This window comes from Epinephelus lanceolatus, chromosome 21 (genome assembly GCF_041903045.1).
Source record: "Epinephelus lanceolatus isolate andai-2023 chromosome 21, ASM4190304v1, whole genome shotgun sequence".
Classification (NCBI taxonomy): domain Eukaryota; kingdom Metazoa; phylum Chordata; class Actinopteri; order Perciformes; family Serranidae; genus Epinephelus; species Epinephelus lanceolatus.
In genome coordinates, this window is record NC_135754.1 from 26,259,254 (window position 1) to 26,278,257 (window position 19,004).

The following is a 19,004-nucleotide window of genomic DNA, read 5'->3' on the forward strand; positions in this document are numbered from 1 at the left end:
CATGGCTATTAGTCCACTTGACTTCAAAAGAACTCATGACAATCACAAGATCACATTCCTTCCAGAGGAGCCATGAAATCCATGTCTGCCATGACACCGGACACTTGAGAAAATGTTTAAGATTTCACAGCGAGGGGAGCTACAGGCATCACATGGTCACCAGCAGCACTGACACACTGTCCTTTTACAGACCTGCGCTGAAGTGGAACAAGTCATTATATTGTCTCAGAGGGGCCGCGGTTCCGCATGGTCATCACAATTACACTCAGACCCCGAGGGTGCTTATGGACAAAGGCTCTGGGCAATTGACTGCGCAGGGAGGTCACGGCAGCCGCTGATCACAGGATAAAAATGATGTCATGTGATGGGTCAAACAATGACTGCACTCAGATAACCTTCTGACCCATTTACATCTGGAAATAAAATGTTTCTTGAGTGACGTAATAGCAACCAGGACACACTTACCTATCCACAAAAGGGCAAAAATAACTAATATTTGTGGTTAGGTAGGTGTGTCTTAGTTGCTGTTATGTCACTCAGGAAGAGGTCGTCTATGACCTTAAGGGGACAGGGGACCTTATGTGATTTAGAAATTACCTCCCTGTGTCCCCATGTCTGTGTTAAAGTCTGTATTCTACTCAAATTTACTTTCATATGAAGCATTTCTTACCTTTGAACAACTGCGAAATAAATTCAATTTACCGCATTTCTTCAGATTCCTCCAAGTTCGTAGTTATATTAAAAGGAATACACCTTATTTTCCCAACTTACCTTAAGAAACACCTCTGTTTTCTTTTGAACCCTCCAAAAGGAGTGCAGTATATTTTATTTTCTAAGTTTTTTCAAATTTATAGGACCCATCACTCAAATATCTGAGGTCTATACCAAAGATCGAGTCGGGGTGGCTGTGACAGTGGAGCAGCGGGGGTTCTCGATCTGTGCCCAGCATGGCCTCATTCAATTAAAGGTGCTCCATTGCCTTCATTTCTCCAAAGTCAAACTCTCTTAAATGTTCCCAGATGTTAACTCCACTTGTGACAGGTGCAGACTTTCTCCTCATTCTGGCAGTGTCCTCATTTGTCCACTTATAGGAGTTCGATCCTCAAAACACTATCAGACGTCTTTAAAATGGAAATTCACCCAGATTCTTTGACAGCCATCTTTCTATGTGTATGTAAGTATATGTATATGTGTATTCTGGTGCATGTGTATACTTTTCTTTCTTTTTCTTACGCTGCTTAAAAAAAATGTTGGGGAAAAAAAAACAAACAACTTTGTCCCCCGGATATGATGTCAAGGCTGGACTACAGTGACAGCCTCAAAAACAGTTAAAAAAAAGGTAAGCTAAGAATAAGAATAAGAATAAGAATAATAATCACATCCAGTCTGACGCTCTTTCTGAGAACGGATCTCCATGCTGTGTAGTAAGACGTAGAGCCTACACCATAGCCTGACATGCACCACCCCAGAAATTACACGTTGCAGCGACGCAGACCTCCTGTTTATTTCTGTAAGCTGAAACCAAAAATAGCATTTTAAGTCTTGTGTGTGATTTATCCTGGCTTCATATGAGCAGAGGAAATCTCCGCTCGTCACTAGGCCAATTTATACAATGTAAAATGCCATAGGCTTGTGCTAATAACGTTAGCATGTTGTATTTGTTTGGAAAACGTGTTTAGTATAAGACAGTTGTTTTGTCAGTGAACCTTGTGAGTTGTAATGGAGCCGAATTTTGTAACGTTATCTTTGTTTAATGTTGCTGTTGTTCCTGGTTTCATATGAGTAGAGGAAAAGTCCGCTAGCTGCTAGGCTAATTTATACAATGTAAAATGCCACAGGCTTGTGCTAAAAACGTTAGCATGTTGTATTTGTGGGGAAAATGTGTCCAGATAAAGACAAGTGTTTGTCTGTGAATGCTGCGAGTTATAGTGAAGCTGATTTGTGTACTTGTGTTTGAAATTGTCTCTATTAAGCCATGTTTAATGTGTGTTTAATGTGTGTTTTAAATCAACTAAATTTTACAGCACCTTGAAGAAACTACACCACCAACAGCAACGTATCGTCTATGGTGTAGGCTCTGCATAGAGCTGACGCACAAGTATAAATCCCGCTTAATGTGAAAGCTATGTGGCTGGGTAGTAGAGAAAGGGAGAAATCGCACTCGGGCACTGTACGAATCAGTTATACCGGATATGAAAACACCTTTAGTCCATCATGGAAGAGAGGGACCTTTTCTGTTGCACATTTTTCATATAGAAGTTTTCCTTAATCAGTGAGAGGCTCTAAGAGCAAGAATGTGATATATCGTACGAGTTGTAAAATCCTCTGAGACAAACTTGCAATTATGGGCTGTATAAATAAATTCAACTTGAGTTGTACCACAACTACAAGTTGGCAAGGTGAGAATAGAAAGTGTTTCTCCGAAAAAAAAAAAGGGTTTACATGTCACAGTTTAGGAATTATGTGCCACAATCTGTTACGTTTTTAAGGTTTGTTATTAAAACAACCAAAACCAAACTCTCCCAGGTGTAGAGAATCACAAACTGTTCGCCTCAGGATAAAAAAATAGTCTGAATTCAGAAACACTGCTCCTATGCCACTTGACATGAACAAGGTGACCTGGCCTGTGATTCACTCCGATGTGGATCTAAACTATTCCCCCCCCCCAGTATCAGCCGCAGCCCCTGTCAGCAGCGCCTCAATAACAGCTCTGCGTTCACCTCCAGCCAAACTGCATTAGCTTTCCTGTGATTAGCAGATTAGCTCTGAATTTCCATACTGCTTTTATTAGAGCAGTGTCCCACATAGGCCTTCCAGATACTAGCTCAAGGTTAAAACACATAAGCATGCACAACCAGTCAAAATGCACTCACGCAGTCTTTTAGGATGAGCGATGGAGCTTTTTTTTATTTTTTTATTTTGGAGCAAAAATCTACTCTGAATGTCGTTTAGCTTAATGGAAACTCTGACCCAATCTACAGTATATCCCCCTCTCCACTGTAACCAAAGCCTTATTGCTTTTAACGTCTATCATTTCGGATGACGCCGGAGCTTTTCTGACACGACTGCGAGGCCTCCCTTTTTGGCCTCGGCGAGTGTGAGAGACGGGGTATAATGTTGCAAAGGAGTTTCAATTTGGCGATACATGTACTGTACAGTTTATGTGTGTGTGTTTGGAGGGATTTTATGGCCATGAGGTCATCCCACTAGTGAGCAGTGTGGATGTTGTGGGGAAGAGAGCTGGTTGTAACTCTGAGAACAGACTTTCTCCACCTGGCAGGGAAGATACGCTGCTCAAAATGTTGCTTTTTTAGTGTTTTGCACCTCTAAAAGACTGATAAAAGCTTTAAACACCGCAGAGCAACATCATGTTATAATGTGGAGTGTGTAATAAAGAGAAAGCTGTGATCCTTTATTGATTGCACCTTTTAAAACCACTTCAGCGGTGAAGCACAGATGTAAGAAAAATCGTTGTGTGAGTGAAGCTAACATGCTAAAAAAACAAAATGGTGAAAAAACAGCTGTACACTCTGCTGAATATGGACTTTAAAAGAATGTTTCCCTCTTCAAGATTCTTTGACATGTTATAGACGAGACAAAGTATCAATAGATCATTCGCTTACGTAACCAGCAATTAGATGCAGCCCTAATCTTAACACCACAATTGGATGAACAGTCAGGCAGTGTACAATGTGATAGGCCAGTGTTGACTCTATGCCATGTGGGCTGTCGTCCAGCTTTTTACAAGCCACATGTGAGCGTGAGACGCGACAACTGTGAGAATGCTGGATGTCGGAGCGCAGGTGCTGCGTGCACGACTCGGCCTCGCTGAAGTGGCACCACAACTCGATCTTGATCAGTATTCGCCTGTGTGTTTCATCATGCCTCCATCACCCGAGAAATAAGGGATTACTGAGTACAGAGGACCTGAAATAACCTCGGGGCCACTTTAATATTCCGCCCTTGACAAGCCTTTTCCATGAGTTCCTGTATTTTCTGGTATGGATGGAAGAGAGTGTGGCAGCTGGTGTCTGGCTTGAAAACATCACACTGAAAACTCCCTGAATTATCAGCGCTGCATCTCCGCATCCGTGCAGCAGAAAGAAGAGATTGGACATTTTCAATCTACACCACCCCTCTGGGTATCTAGACTGCGAGTTATTACTGGGAACTGCTGAATATGCTGGCGAGGTGAACATTACAATCATGTTTTTCCTGATAAGGCAGTGTTAAAACAAACAAAAAGCCACCCGCTCCCCCCTTCTCCACACCGCCCAAGGTCTTTGATTGAATTGATCTCTATGCAAATGCTTGGTTTTTAATATGTCCCATTTTCATAAAAACAGCGAGAGGAAAGATGTAGCGGCTCTCACTCCGTCTGCAGATGGAGAGATAGCAGTTGGGTGATACCCATCTCCGTGGCCATATATTGTTTTGCAGCCACGGTGCTGCATAAAAAGCAATAAAGAGCCTCTACAAGCCAATGTAATTACACTGCATCCCCGCCATACAAGACTCTCTATTAGAACAATGGCACTGATACAGGCATCGCGCTCTGTGCCACAGAGTGACATTAAATCATAATGAAGCCACTATATTTTAACTGGAAAGTGCGTACGGGGCCAATATAATGCGTTTCACATATCGGCACTGTGATAGGAAAAGAAAGAGGCAGACATGAGTGAGTGACAGGCTCCATCTCTTCATCAACTTTCTGGAGCAGTGCGAAAGTGAAGTGCAGTGTGTGTATGTGTGTGTGTGTGTGTGTGTGTGTGTGTGTGTGTGTTCTACCTTCTCATGTATCTCCTGTGTGGACTGAGCGTCACAGAAGGCGACAGTTGCCAAGTCTTTCAGGATGGGCATCTCCACGGTGCAGTCGCGCCCATCCAGCAGCGCCACCAGGGGGCGCGGATGCATTGGCCCGTTCATGATTTGGGGCCGAATACCTGGAGACAGATGGAGAGGAGAAGGAAGTTTATTTAAGGTACGAGAGAATTAAGAAAAAAATTGCTATGAAAGCAGCTGTTTCAGCTAAAAGTGTTGTTTGGTCAGATGTCATATTCAGTGTTTTGGGGTGGTGGTATTAGTTTCAGGGGTGGTTATCCCAAACAATCTGCATGGCAAACACCACTAGGGTTGAGAGATGATTTCCATTCCTGTCTTATGATTTGGGTGAACACACCTAGTAAGTTTTTTTTTCTCTTTTCTATTCATGATACAGATAAAGGGACGGTTCACCACAAAATCAAAAACACATATTTGTCTACTTACCTGTAGCGCTGTTTAACAATCAGGATTGTTTTGGTGTGAGTTGCCAAGTGTTGGAGATGTCTGCCTTCTTGTCAATATAATGGAACTAGATGGCACTCAGCTTGTGGTGCTCAAAGCGCCAAAACAATACATCTAAAAAAAACTCAACAGTGATGTCTCTTTCCAGAAATTATGACTCAACTACTCAAGATAACCCACAGACCTTGTTGTGAGCAGTTTCATGTAGGAACTATTTTCATTCTGCTGAGTTACACCCGTCAACCCTATCAATGTGTAGAGGAAAGTGTGCATCTACTGCTAGCTCACCTAGCACCACTGAGCTAGCTAACGTTACAGCTCAGCCAAGGAGGACGTCAATGTTTACATCTTACTTTGTCACGAGCATGAGCCTCTCGTCCATGAGTAGATGCACTCTTCCTTCTGCGCAGTGATATGATTGAAAGGAGTGGTTTGGTAGAAAGAAAGTAGTTCCTACAGCAAATCTGTGGATTATCTTGAGTAACCAGGTCATCATTTCTGGAAAGAGACACTGTTTTTTTGGCGCTTAAAGCACCACGAACTGAGTGCCATCTAGGTCCATTATATTCCAGAGAAGGCAGGCATCTAACGGTCGATATCTCCGACACTCGGCAACCCACACCAAAACTATCTAAAGTGATAAACAGCACTACAGGCAAGAGGAAAAATATGTATTTTTGATTTTGGGGTGAACTGTGCCTTTAAGTTGTGACACACAATCATGAAGAGTATTAAAAGAGATAACACAAAAAAATCACGGATAAAAATAAACAAATATGTAATGAAAAACGAAAATGGACCAGCAAACACCGGAATAATCACCCACTGTGCAAAGTCAAATTATTAGACTAAAAATCAGCAAGTGACACTCTCCTGCCAGCTGGAGTCGACTGTTTTCATCAGTTTTCTTGAAAATAAAAGACTCAGATGATAATAACCTCCTGTGTGTGTGTGTGTGTGTGTGTGTGTGTGTGTGTGTATGTGTAAGTGTGCACATGTGCTGATTAGGATACAGCAGGAAGCGGGGCTTCTCCGAACTACCAAGCGTTGCTCAATAAATCAATGCGCCTACTCAAGACTGGATTAGACCACAGCCTCACTTACAGGAATCCTCTTGGTCTCATGGCTCCCAAACACTTACATCACACACTGAAACCCTGCACCCATGCACTCTATCATACCAAGAGGAATATATTCCCTCGTGTCTACGCATGACAATGGCACACTAACATGCGTACACTTTGTTCTCATTTCTCAGTTCAAGGGAGAGGATCCTTCATTTGCCTCATTGTGAGTGGAAGCAGCAGCTGTGGAACAGAAGAAGGGGGAAAAAAGAAAAACTGTGAGCTACACCTTTAGAAATGAGCTTCACTGCTGCCCTGCCTCAAAAGAGCCATGTATCATTGAAATGGAGAGCGTTAGAGAAAGCGCTACAAGCCTGAAACAAACCCACAGCCAACTCACATCTGCACTTCAGCGCACTTGACAAAGTGCGTGCTGCAATTCTGGTTTTGTCTGCGCTCGACTCGTCCTTCTTCCCTCTCACCACTTTTCTCACTTAAAGTGAGGAGAGCCCAGACGAGCCGAGCTCCCCGGTGGGGCGACCTTCTCACGCGTCCCCACTGAAGAAGACGTGTCGCTCTGAGAAGGCAGACAATTACGAGCCCTGCTTCATACAATGTTAACAAGAGGGGAGCATCAATATTCATGCTGCTCCTGAGCGGCGTGCAGCTCAGGAGCAAAGCCAACGGATGGATGGACCTGAGGAGGAAAGCAACTGTTCCCCACTGAGTACTAGCGCCCTAACACTGCACAGGTCATGATCTTCTCTCAGTCAGCAGCTATGGATATGTCCAAGCTGACAAAACAGGTCACAGTAGAAGAGAGCGAACCAGCAAGACACCCCCATGGGTGTTTCTGTGTGACTTCATGACTTTCTTATCTTGTGTTTTGTTGCTAAGATCAGCATCTGGATGCTTAAGTGTGACCTCACTGTGTGTCCCTTAAAGTTATCCCGAAGATTACGATGACGTCAGACTCCAGGGGTGAGATAAGATGAAGTGTGGAGGAAGGGAAATGAGAGGAGAGGTGGAGGAGTGCTCATTAGGGACATGGGATTACTGCAGCAGAGGAGGCTGATTAGAGAAGATAAAGGTGAGATTAGGAGATTTAAGACTGAGAAAGTTGTGTGTGGCCATTGCACAATCGGGCTGAAATGCACAGTGGGAAAACAAACAGGTGGGGAGGGCCAGGGTGGAAAAACAGCCGAGACGGAGATGAGTGAAATTAAAATGTAAAACAAGCGCGCATAAAAATAGACTAAATACTGCCCGTTAGCCTAAAGAGGAGGATGAGAGCACGTAAACGACAGGAAAGAGGGACGCGGAGAGAGCTGACAGAAAGCGAGCAGTCCAGCAGTGCAGCCTCTCAGGGCAGAGGGAAGATGGGAGCGGAGGTGTCGCCTCCTCGTGCCTTCTGCCTATTGTCATGGTGATCACTTAACAGGCTTTGGCTGCCAGTTTTAATGCACTTTATTTTTGGCACTGCTGGCATCTGCGCAGAGAGCTGAGGTCGCAGGCGCACACGCCAGCATCATCCTCACACTCTGGGTGCAAAGGGCAGAGGAGATGTTTTCTCTCCTGACAGACAGACAGCCGCCTCCCCCCCCCCCCTCCTCCTCCTCCTCCTCCTCTTCCTCCTCCACCTCCTCACCCCACAGCCCACCAACCACCATCACTGCTTCCATGCCTACTTATCACACTCGCTGTTCGAGATGGGTGACATGACGGCAGGAAAGGTGAGGCGTGGCGACTCGGCTGTCTGTGCCACATGTGCAACTGACAGGATGTTGAATATTAATGGAGGCAGCTGGGCGGTGAAGAGTGAGTCCATTATACCAAACTGAGGTGAGGGTGTGGGGGAGGGTGCTCACAGCACACACATGCATACAGGTACTGAAATGATTCGCTGATTAATCAATTGACAAAAAATTAAATATATATCTGATAATCAAAGAATTGTTAGTCATTAATCAATCATTGGTTCCAGCTTCTCAGATATGAAAATTATCCTCTGTTTTATATAATTATAAACTGACTATCTTTGGGTTTTGGACTAGTCAAACAAAAAAGCAATTTCTGAGCTGTGATCTATGGTGATTGACTTTATCCATTGTTTTTTAACTTTTATAGATTAAACAATTAATCCAGGAGCTGTAAAAGCTACACACTGATTAATCAATAACGAAAATAATCTGTAGCTTTAGCTTGACACAGAGCAGCTCTGATTTTTAAAAAGTTTAAAGCTGCATTTACAAATTTTTGGCCACTAGGGGGCAGACAAAAATCTAAACAGATACACAGAACAAAAGTTGCTTTTACGGATGAGCTAACAAAAAGTCCTACATCTGGAATACACAGAGTAACATTAGTATTCATTTGGAGTCGTGCCTCCGTCTACCAAATTAATATAAGTCCAACAGGCCTGTCACAATAATGACTTTTGGACAATTTCTTGTCCCAGAAATAATCGCGATAAACGATATTATTGTTAAGACATTTTATGCCACTGATATAATGATAATATAATAGCGTAATAATGCTTAGAGAAATTAACTTTAATTCTTAAGAATATTCAGACATATGAAAAAAATAATTCACATATATTTTTTAAAAAGTAATTAAAATGTGTGTATGTAAAGTTATAGTAGCTGCAAAATGATCAGACTTGATACAAAATTTGCCCACCAAAAACAAAACAAAGTGACGCCTCTTGCGACCAATAAACAAGCTTAAAAAGCTCTGGGAAAAGCGCCGTTACCTCCATACCCCCAGCGAGAGTGCTGCCGGGGATGGACGACCAGGGAGCCGGGCGGTTTGCTGGTGGATTTACGGAGTGGAGAATTAAGTTGTCGGAGGGTTAAACTACAGACAAACAGGATTTTTGGCAACTACAATGAACAGGACTGTGCCCTTTCCAACCCAAAAGTGCAGCTGCAGGCTACCAGTAGGCTACACTGTGGTATCTTTGAAGTGTTGCTTAATATTTCTTCTGACTCGCGCAATTAGGTGTGGGTGAAAACAAAAGTAAAAAAGAATCGCTGTAGTAAAGTCTTACACTGATTGGGAAAACCCTGCTGTTTATTCTGGCATCATGTTGGCTAAAATGTTGGCGACATTCTCATGAAAATAAATGCACATGTAGCCTCAACACAATGGGTAATATCAGGGTCAACAAAATGATGGAGGTCTTATCTATATCTTGCATGACAGGCTTAATAAACTCGTTGATTGTAATCTCCACAAAATATCAGTCTCTGCAGGTGCTACATGATCTAATTTCACCAGCTACTTGCTACTTTGCTCAAACTCAATCATTAATGCGCAGTAAAATCAAACCAATAAGATAAAAGAGGCTGTGGACTGGGGCTGCAGAGTTGATAGATTTCAGCACTCTGAGCAACCTCTTTCACATCACACAGTGACCTGATTCAAAGGTGATATAAAAAATATTGATTAAGGCGTTGCAGGTTTGCGGCATGCAAGGCCGTCCTTGACTCACAGAACAGACCCAGAACACCTGTAACCTTCTCTCTGCGTGCTGTAAGTCAGCAGTTACTGGCTTACACAGATTATAGACAGCCGTGGGTGTGCAGGTGAGAGAAGCTGTGGGTGAGGCAGTAGTGGAGAGGAGCGACTGGCAGGCTGCGTCAAAACCCTCCGGCACAAGTTAGACAGGCTGAACTCTATGAATCATCCACTGGGTTTCTCTCTGTCTCTCTGACCTTTCAGTCTCTTACTCTTTCAATCTCCCTCTCACCGACTCTTCCACCGTTACATTGCACCACCCCGTCTGCAGTGCTGTATTTTCCCAGATCTCTCCCTGTATGATAGCATCTCCTGACAGCTCCTCCTGTCTGCCCATGTCTACCTCTGTATCTGTGTCTGCTCACCATGTACCCGCCTCTCCTTCCTTTATCTCTCTTTCCACGTAAATTTCTTCCCCAACTCAGCTATCATTCCTCGGCTGTAATCACTGCCCCTCCTTTCTGTGTCGTCCTTTCACCTCAACTGTCACTCCTTCTCCCCCTTTTCTATCATTTTCTCTCCCTCTCGCTGTCTTTCTAGGAGTGTGTATTCCTGTGTGTGTGTGTGTGTCCTCCTGTGTGACAGATTGATTCTCACTCTGCTGATTTTGATGGAGAGGAGATGATGTATGCGGGCAGGGGAAGCAGGGAGGTGACAGGCAACACTCCCTCTGTGGTACACTGACAGCGTGCACATCAAACCAGTCTTAACCAGAACCACTGGGTTTGTCAGATGCACAATACTGCGGTTCTGATAAGCGATGCATTCATGACACCCTTCTCAGCACCTCCTCTCTCTATGGGGACACTTGACGGCATGTATATAGATCTAGAATACCATTTCATGTGTTTAAATGTGTTACATGGAAACTTTAAAACAATTAACTGTATAGCACTTTGGCGTTATTAGGTTTTGCGCCTTCACCTGACTTTACTGAAGACGAGGTGCAATATTTGTTAAGGTTTGGCCATTTCACCTGTGATTTACAGGTTAAAAAATGTCAGTTTCAAATTAGGCTAAATTTTGTTTTTCATTTTTCAGACATTTAATGTACATGTAATGTACTTATTTAATAGCAATTCAATAGCAAGAGTACTAAAATTCATCAGGATAACTCCGTACAGTCGCATGACATTTTTCCATTGCGGTACTGATGTCCTAGCCAGGTGGCAGGCAGGACAAGACGATGACATGTATATGCTACTGATATCTAGTTTTACACTTATACACCTGACAGTCTGGATCTGCACCGATTAATTGATTAGTTGTTTACTATTAAATTGAATCATTTTCTTGAGAAAAAAAGTCAAAAATTCTGATTACAGCTTTTAAAATTTCTTGTTTTTTTCCTTTTCTATGAGAGTAAACTGAGTATCACTGGGTTGTGGAGAAAACAAGACATTTTAGGTCGACTTCTTAGGTTTTGGGAAACACTGACCGACATTTTTCACCATTTTCTGACATTCTATCTACCAAAATTGTATTCGATTAATTGAGGAAATAATCGATAGACTCGTCAACAATGTAAATTTTCATTAGCTGCAGCCCTAATACAGTCAGAACAATCGTGTAGAGGAATTTGCTTCTCCCTACTTTGCACTTTAGATGGGGTTGTTTAGGTTACACTAGCTCTCATATTCAGGCCATGAAAGTCCTCAACATACTGAAAATACCTGGTAAAATAATTTGGACATAGTTGTTAAATTTTATGGACCATATTAACTTTTAGTTGTTGAATTTTAGCAGCACGGTGGAGCAGTGGTTAGCATTGTTGCCTCACAGTAAGAGGGTTACTGGGTCAAGTTTGCATGTTCTCCCCATGTCAGCGTGGGTTTTCTCCGGGTACTCCAGTTTCCTCCCACAGTCCAAAGACATGCAGGTTAACTGGTGACTCTAAATTGTCCGTAGGTGTGAATGTGAGTGTGAATGGTTGTCTGTCTCTATGTGTCAGCCCTGTGATAGTCTGGTGACCTGTCCAGGGTGTACCCTGCCTCTCATCCAATGACAGCTGGGATAGGCTCCAGCAACCCCCGACAGGATAAGCGGAAAATGAATGCAATAAATTAACGTTGAATTTTACCTCTTAAAGGTAGACAATTCTTGTTTGTCTACCTTTCCAATTCTTTGACTTGGAAGTTTGTTATGAGATTTTAGAAGCTTACATACTGTATGTCAATGTGATGCATGCTGAAATGTAATATTTAAAAGCAGTTGAAACAGATAAATATGTCCTACATGCCCTGTCCTGGATGTAGAGGCTTTTTTTGACCTGCAAGTTGTGGGTGAAATATGCGAAAAGCTTAAAGAAACTCACTCCCGCCCTAGGCTATCATTTTTCTTCTTTTTGCCATACACTATTAAATCATTTTGTGCCATAAAGCAATCAGCAGAATCCTCCCAATAATCACTCACTACCCTGCTGAGTGTTACTGGCTGCACCTTCAAATCTGTTTCTCTTTCATCTCAGTTAGGGATGGGACGATATATGATTCTATCAATTTTCGAGATAACAAACAGCCCGTTGATGATGAATTTCTATAATTAGGATAATCGTGAACACCGTGTCCAGTAGCACCAAAAGAGTCTGCTGGGCAACCAACGATAAGAGACTGCAAACACACAAACCCACCAATAAAAAGATCTTAAACAAGCATCGGCACATTTCATATCAAAATATGTAATGATAGAAAGGACAGACACCAGTAAGTATCGAAAACAGACACTGCATCATATAGCAAGCACACAAACGTTCAACTCCGCTGTGACACACTCTCTCTCAGCTCTTGTTTTACAAAGACATCAGACATAAAACAGGGTGTTCAGCAGGTCAGCCATGTTCTCCGCTCGTGCGCTGCAGCTGCTGGCCGTCTGGCTACAAACACCCAGAGATTCAAAGTGAGCCATGAATCGAGCAGAGACAACAGGCAGTCACATACACACACACACTCCCATACAGTGCATCACATATCAACAAACGTGCACGCTGAGGGCAGGGAGGAGTGTTGGGGGTGGGGGGGGGTGGGGGTCACGTCAGAACCGCAGGAGGCAGAGTGCTCTTAATTTCACTCCTCCATTAATTAATCTCCCTCATTTCCTTTCCTCTGTGTTCTTGCTTCCTCTGCTTGTTGCTAAACTGTTGCCAGGCTGCGGATGTGTGTGTGTGTGATGATTTGGGACGAGTGCGTTTTCACTGAGGGAGGCAGCTGCTGTCGTGGGTTTACCTGCCAAAGGAAAAACACACGTTCTCACACACACACACACACACACACACACCCCGCTGATGTGCTCTGTCAGATCTGGGGCTGCAGCTAATTTTCTTCATTAGCGAATAATCTATAAAATCAATTAATTGCAGGGATTATAAAAATGTCAGTGGCGAATCAGCCCTTCAACAAATCCCTGTCACGAGAACCCAGAGCTCAACCTGATGTTTGCTCATTTAATCTGACCATTAATCAGAAAGTGTTCGATTCACATCCTGAATCAGCCACATCCCTCTGATCTGTCTGCACCTGACAGAACAACTCACCTGCTCGACTGATTTACACTTGAAACATACGATAAGTGCGACCTTGAACGAGACTTTTGTGACAGCTGAGTCCTTGAATAAAAGCAACACATTCTGATTTCTAAATGAATCCTCAAACGCTCACAGGGAGATTTATCATCTGGGTTACAAGATGATGAAAATGGACCTTGAAATTCTATTTTTAAAACTGTTATCCATTACTGCTGGGTAACATTTTACTAAAATCTTTTCAAGTCCCCGTGATAAAAGGTGGTGAGCTCAGTTAGCAGTCTAAAAACAGAACATTTTTCTCAATTAGATCACACAACAGTCGTCAAAAATGAGAACTGGGTCACAATGAAAATTATTTTGGAAATCTAGGTCTCCAGTGAAAAGGCTTAAAACCACTTGATGTAGATTAGCGGCATTTATGAGATTTTTGTGTGTGTGTGTGTGTGTGTGTGCTGGATCTCTCTCAGTCATCAGTATTTTAATCATTCCTGTAGACAAATACTTGTGGAACCCGAACCCGGCCCGGGCTGCAGGCTGCGGTTCCTGAGCCAGCAACACTTAGTCAGAGTCTGGCAGCAGGACGCAGCAGAGCGGCGCAATGGGAGATGAGGCCAGAGTTTCCATTATGTGGGGAAGGGAGCGAGGAGTTTCTTCCTACCGCTGGCCTCCGCCGCTGGTGTTGTGTTGCCTCCGTGAGGGGAAGAGGGACCAGAAGGGAACAGGGACACGCAGCGGTGTTGTCAGAAAAAGGGAGGAAACATGCAGAGAATAGATGAGAAAACAGCAACAGGAGTCACTTTGGCGGTAATGGGAGACCAGGCGAGCCCTCCACCATACTATCATCATCTGCTGCCACCGGTTACCTAGCAACCCCAAGCTGCTGTTTGCAGGTGGCTCCTTCTTCACAACAAGGCTTGGGTGGGGGCGGCTGCTGCTGCTGCTGCAGCTGACCGCCAACAGTTACGGCCATTTACTGTGCCACTCTGAGGATCGCTGTGCTGAAACGTGACTCGCACCATCCCGTGGTTAACACAGGCAGCCAGGCAAACAGGAGGAGGCTGTGTGCGGGTGGAGGGGTTAGTGGGGTTACAGTATGCATATGTGGCCTGTGCATCGTGTGTAGGGCACGCTAACAAATCAAACTGTTATTCCTCATAAAGTGGACTCTGCAAAACATGCAGGTCGCCGCCTTCTTGTAATAAACTGTCACTGAACGCCGATTTTTGTCGTCTGAAATGGCAAATGTCGCTGGCAGTTGATTATATCAGCTGCAGCTAATTAACAATATTCTCCAAATAACTTGCCCAAAGGCCAAACTCAAACTTGGCTGTTGTCTGGCTAATGTGCTCTCTGCAATTTGGCATCTGCGCTCGGCCAAAGATAATTTGTTCTAGAAAGAAAAAAAAAAACCCTCTGACATCACTCTACATTTGTGAGTAAACTATGTGATTTTTGCAGCTCAGCAGGACCAACAGAGTGGTGCAGAAAGTTTTCTCTGGTAAGATAGATCCTGTCGGTTTTAACTTCCCGGTTTAACTCTCATGCTTGTATCAATAATTTAAGCTTATCCACTTAATAGCAATGAATTGGGACTTTTAGTATTTGGAGCAAAGCAGCTCCAGAGATAAAAAGTGTGCAAATGTAAGTAAGCGAGACAAGCTTTGGTTAAAAATGGATTTGATAAGAAGATATTGGACTACATCATATTCAACGAAATGCTACCCTGCTCGTGTGAAATCACGTGTGTGGTGAGTGCTCATGTGGAGGCACAAGTTGCAGAGGCAAAGTGAGATCTGCATGAAAACACGGACACAACAGGAATGCACTTGCATGGATGTGGCAACAAATGAATAGGAACCCGCACACAACCTTGGCAGCCTGCCAGCAGCTTGACTGTGGAGTAACGGAGAAGCTTGGCATAATGCACAGATGTGCCGTTGGGTCAAACAACACTTTGTTTTCCTCGCTGGAGTTTCCTCTCTTTAATATGGCACTCTGCCAGAGCCTGTACTTCTGGTTTACTGAGGCTGAATTACTCATTTACTACTTCCCTCCCTCACACACACACACACAGGACCTGCCATAAACACACACAAACCCTTCATCTGTCTGTGACAGCACGAGGTCACTGCATGAGTTGTAGTGGCTGAAGAGAGGGGGTAAAGCGGGTGAAGTAGGGGGGGGTGGGTATAAGCACCCTTTGTTGGCAGCCTCCTTCCTTGCCCTTCCCTCCCTTCACTTTCCCAAAAGTAGCACACAAAGGCCACTTGTCCTGCACTGCCAGTGCCCCACCCCTGTCACCACCCGGCTGCCCGCCACACCAATCCTTCCCCTGCCAAGAAAATGAGCGCACGCCTGTTTTTAAATGGTACCCTCTGTGTGCATGGGCGGGCCGGGCCCACACTCCACCACGGGACAAAAGCGGGTGTCAACAGCATCCATGGCACAACCACGCCGGACCTCCCCCCCCTCCCCTCCCCTCTCTGTGTTTCCCGCTCTTTTATTCTTCGCCGTTGCCCCGAGCTACAGAACGCGCTCTGAGCCCAAGACCGCAAAGGAAGCGAGAAACACGGAGCTAAGTGCAGCAGCGCAGGACGGGCGGATCTCGAAAAAAATGACAACATGTTGGACTTACTCGCCCACCTTACCGACCACACAACACACCCACACCCACACACACACACACACACACACACACTCCTTCTCCCCTCCTCTTATCCACACTCCCCCCTCCATCTCTCCCCCTATCCACCTACCTCCCTCCCACCTCCCACATGCCAGACTTTATTAGACATCCAGAAAAGAAAACAGGAAACATGCTGCTTGCCTGGAAAATGTTGTCTCCACATTCTTCGGCTTAAAAACTACGCATCGCAGCAAGAACTGGAGATGATTGAGGCGAGTGGAGACAAAAAAAGCAAAAAATACAAAAAAAAAGGAAGTGGAAGACCCTCCGCAATAATCCAAGGAGGGTACCCCCCACCTCTCTTCTCCTCCTCCTCCTCCTCCTTCACTCCTTCAACCCCCCCTCCCCCCTCCCCCGGAGTTGCTCCTCTTGGTCTGGCCCTGTTGGTGAGGGGAAGGGGTTTTTGCGGAGCGATCTCTCACTAAGCCCCCGGCTGCATCATCTTCAGTCCATGCCTTTGAGGGCTGGGAGAAAAGCACCATACACCAGCGGCGTCCTTCTGTGCACATACACACACAGACACACACACACAGCGACGTGCAGGCTGGTGATCGGATGGTAGCGGGTTAGAGAAGGTGGGAGGGAGACGCTTTTGTCCTTTTTTTTTTTTTTTTTAAATCTCCCAGGAAGAAAAGGCTGCAGTCGGGGAGCGCGATGGCTGGAAAACTCTCTGCCGCTTCCTCTGCTGTCAGCTGCGCAACATCTATTCACTCTCTCTATGTCTCCCTCTCTTTAGCTCTTTTCTCCTGCCTTTGTCTTAGCTGATAATAAACCAGGAGGGGCAGAGAAAAAAGATCTTGCGGCAGGAAAAAAAAAAAAAAAAAAAATCTGTCTAAATCAAAAGTGCCAGCTCGAACATGCAGAGCTGAGCTCTCTGGGCTCGCACAATTTACTCCCCGGCTGCGTTCACTTCATAGGATCCGCACACATAACACACTCGAGCACAATCCCTCCTCCCTTTTTTCCCTCCTCCTCCTCCTCCTCCTCCTCCTTCTTCTTCTCCCCTTTTTTATGTTTTATTTCTGATCTGGACTCCACAGTGTTTTAAGAACGCCTGCCCCCTTTTTCCCCCTCTCTCTCCCTTACACACACACACACACACACACACACACACACACACACACACTTGCTTTCGTTTGCTCCCAGCCTCACCTCCCTCACCCTCCTGATCATTTGGTTTCCTCCTCTGCTTTTCCACTTTCATCTAGACCTCAACAACCCCCCCAAAAAACACACTGCACACACACACACACACACACACACACACAGAAAAACACACAAAAACCTCACCCCACCCCGGCATTTTGCGGGTTACCGGGAAGAGATTGGAATGGTGACATACACACTCCCCACCCTTGCTCTGAATATGTAATACACACACTGAAACACACACACACACACACACACACACACACACACACACTTTAAACCAGAGGAACAATGCAACATTCAAGCCACTCCAGCAATAACATTACAGCTGTAGAGTTGGCTGTTTTTTGCACCATCAGGGAAGTCATCAGAGCCGAGTGTGTTAAGTTCACAGTTTGGTCCCTGGAGGGGAAGAAGGAGGGAGGGGAGCTGAAACTGACAGATCGCTCTGCTGAATGACTGCGAGGACGAGCGGCTGAAAACACCCTGTTTAGAATAACAATGTAACTGGAGCCTCCCTGCAATTCTGCAGCGTGGCCAGAGCACGGCGACGCACATACATACACACACACACACACTATACACACACATACACACACCTCAGCGGCTGCATGACAGGCGCGACCAATAGACAAAGAGCCCGGCACGGTCACACGCCAGAAGCGATTATCACTGACAGTAAAGTGGAAAGGTGGAACAGCCCGGTGTGAAGCCACTTTTCTTTTCTCTTTATGTGTGTGTGTGTGTGTGTGTGTGTGCAGGATAATTGTGTGCATCCACTTTAAGTGTGTTTTTATGTGAGTGTGTGTTTAGGTGACTATCAGGGCTGTTGTTTCTCAGAGGCGAGATGCCCAACGAGCACAGACACGGCGTGTCAGCCGAGCCGCCGTCTGTAGCAATGACACATCTGAGGGAGTGTGACCATCAAAGGCAGCAGCCCCCACTTCCTGCCAGCCGTCCGGACACACACACACACACACACACACACACACACACACACACACACACACTCTTGATGGAGTGTGGGGATACGGCTGCCCCTCTGATCTTTCTCTCTTCAATAACATTAGAGGATGTGCAGGAGGAGGGCGGCCCCTGACTGACAGCAATATGTTAATATGGAACGTGGCAGATCACAGCTTCTCAAAAGACAGAGCCATTCTACGAGGTTGGGGATATTCTAAAAAGAAGAAGAAGAAGATGAAGAAGGGAGGGTGTATCAAAGAACACCAGAGGTTTAGTGAATGGACACTGATTAATGCCATCTCCACAGGTCAGAAGGTCAAATAGTATTGAGCTCCAACATAAGCAGTTAAAGATTATATCTGACATCTGCTGCTCGGGGTTAGTGGATAACACTTCAAATAAAGAGGCTTTGCAGCATAAAAAAAATATTTTTGACATTTGTGAGTGGGGTTAAATTCAAATAAATAAGAATATTTTTAATAAAATACCACTGAATATCACCACAGCTTCTGGATAAATCAACACATTCTCACTTCGACCTCGTCACATATTGACGTTTGGTCATGGACTTTCCATGTCCAGATACGACGTGAAAGGTACCCTGGGTGTGTTGGTTGTTGACGTTCTAGACACCGTGTCAAGTTCTGCCTGTTACATGCATTGTCTTCTATCAAGATACACAACAGGGTTTGGCTTTAGAATCATACGTGACGCAAACACTGCTCTCTCTGGTAAAAGTCAGTGTTTGTTGGACCCGTCCACCACCGCTACCGCCTGCCCCAGTTGGACTTTCACTGCCTTAACTTTT

General features: G+C 44.8%; 1 protein-coding gene across 8 annotated transcripts in view; it reads right to left on the reverse strand.

Moving 5' to 3' along the window:
* The window catches only part of LOC117247024 (C-terminal-binding protein 2), a 151,171-nt gene that overhangs the window by 27,129 nt on the left and 105,038 nt on the right, over window positions 1–19,004 (reverse strand). For 7 of the 8 annotated variants that reach the window (XM_033611097.2, XM_033611098.2, XM_033611095.2 and 4 more), the window contains one exon: window positions 4,792–4,946. In XM_033611097.2, coding sequence (XP_033466988.1) covers window positions 4,792–4,946 — 155 coding nt within the window. Of the gene's footprint in view, window positions 1–4,791; window positions 4,947–16,222; window positions 17,030–19,004 lie in introns of those variants that run through there. The other variant, XM_033611101.2, reaches the window with a different exon arrangement.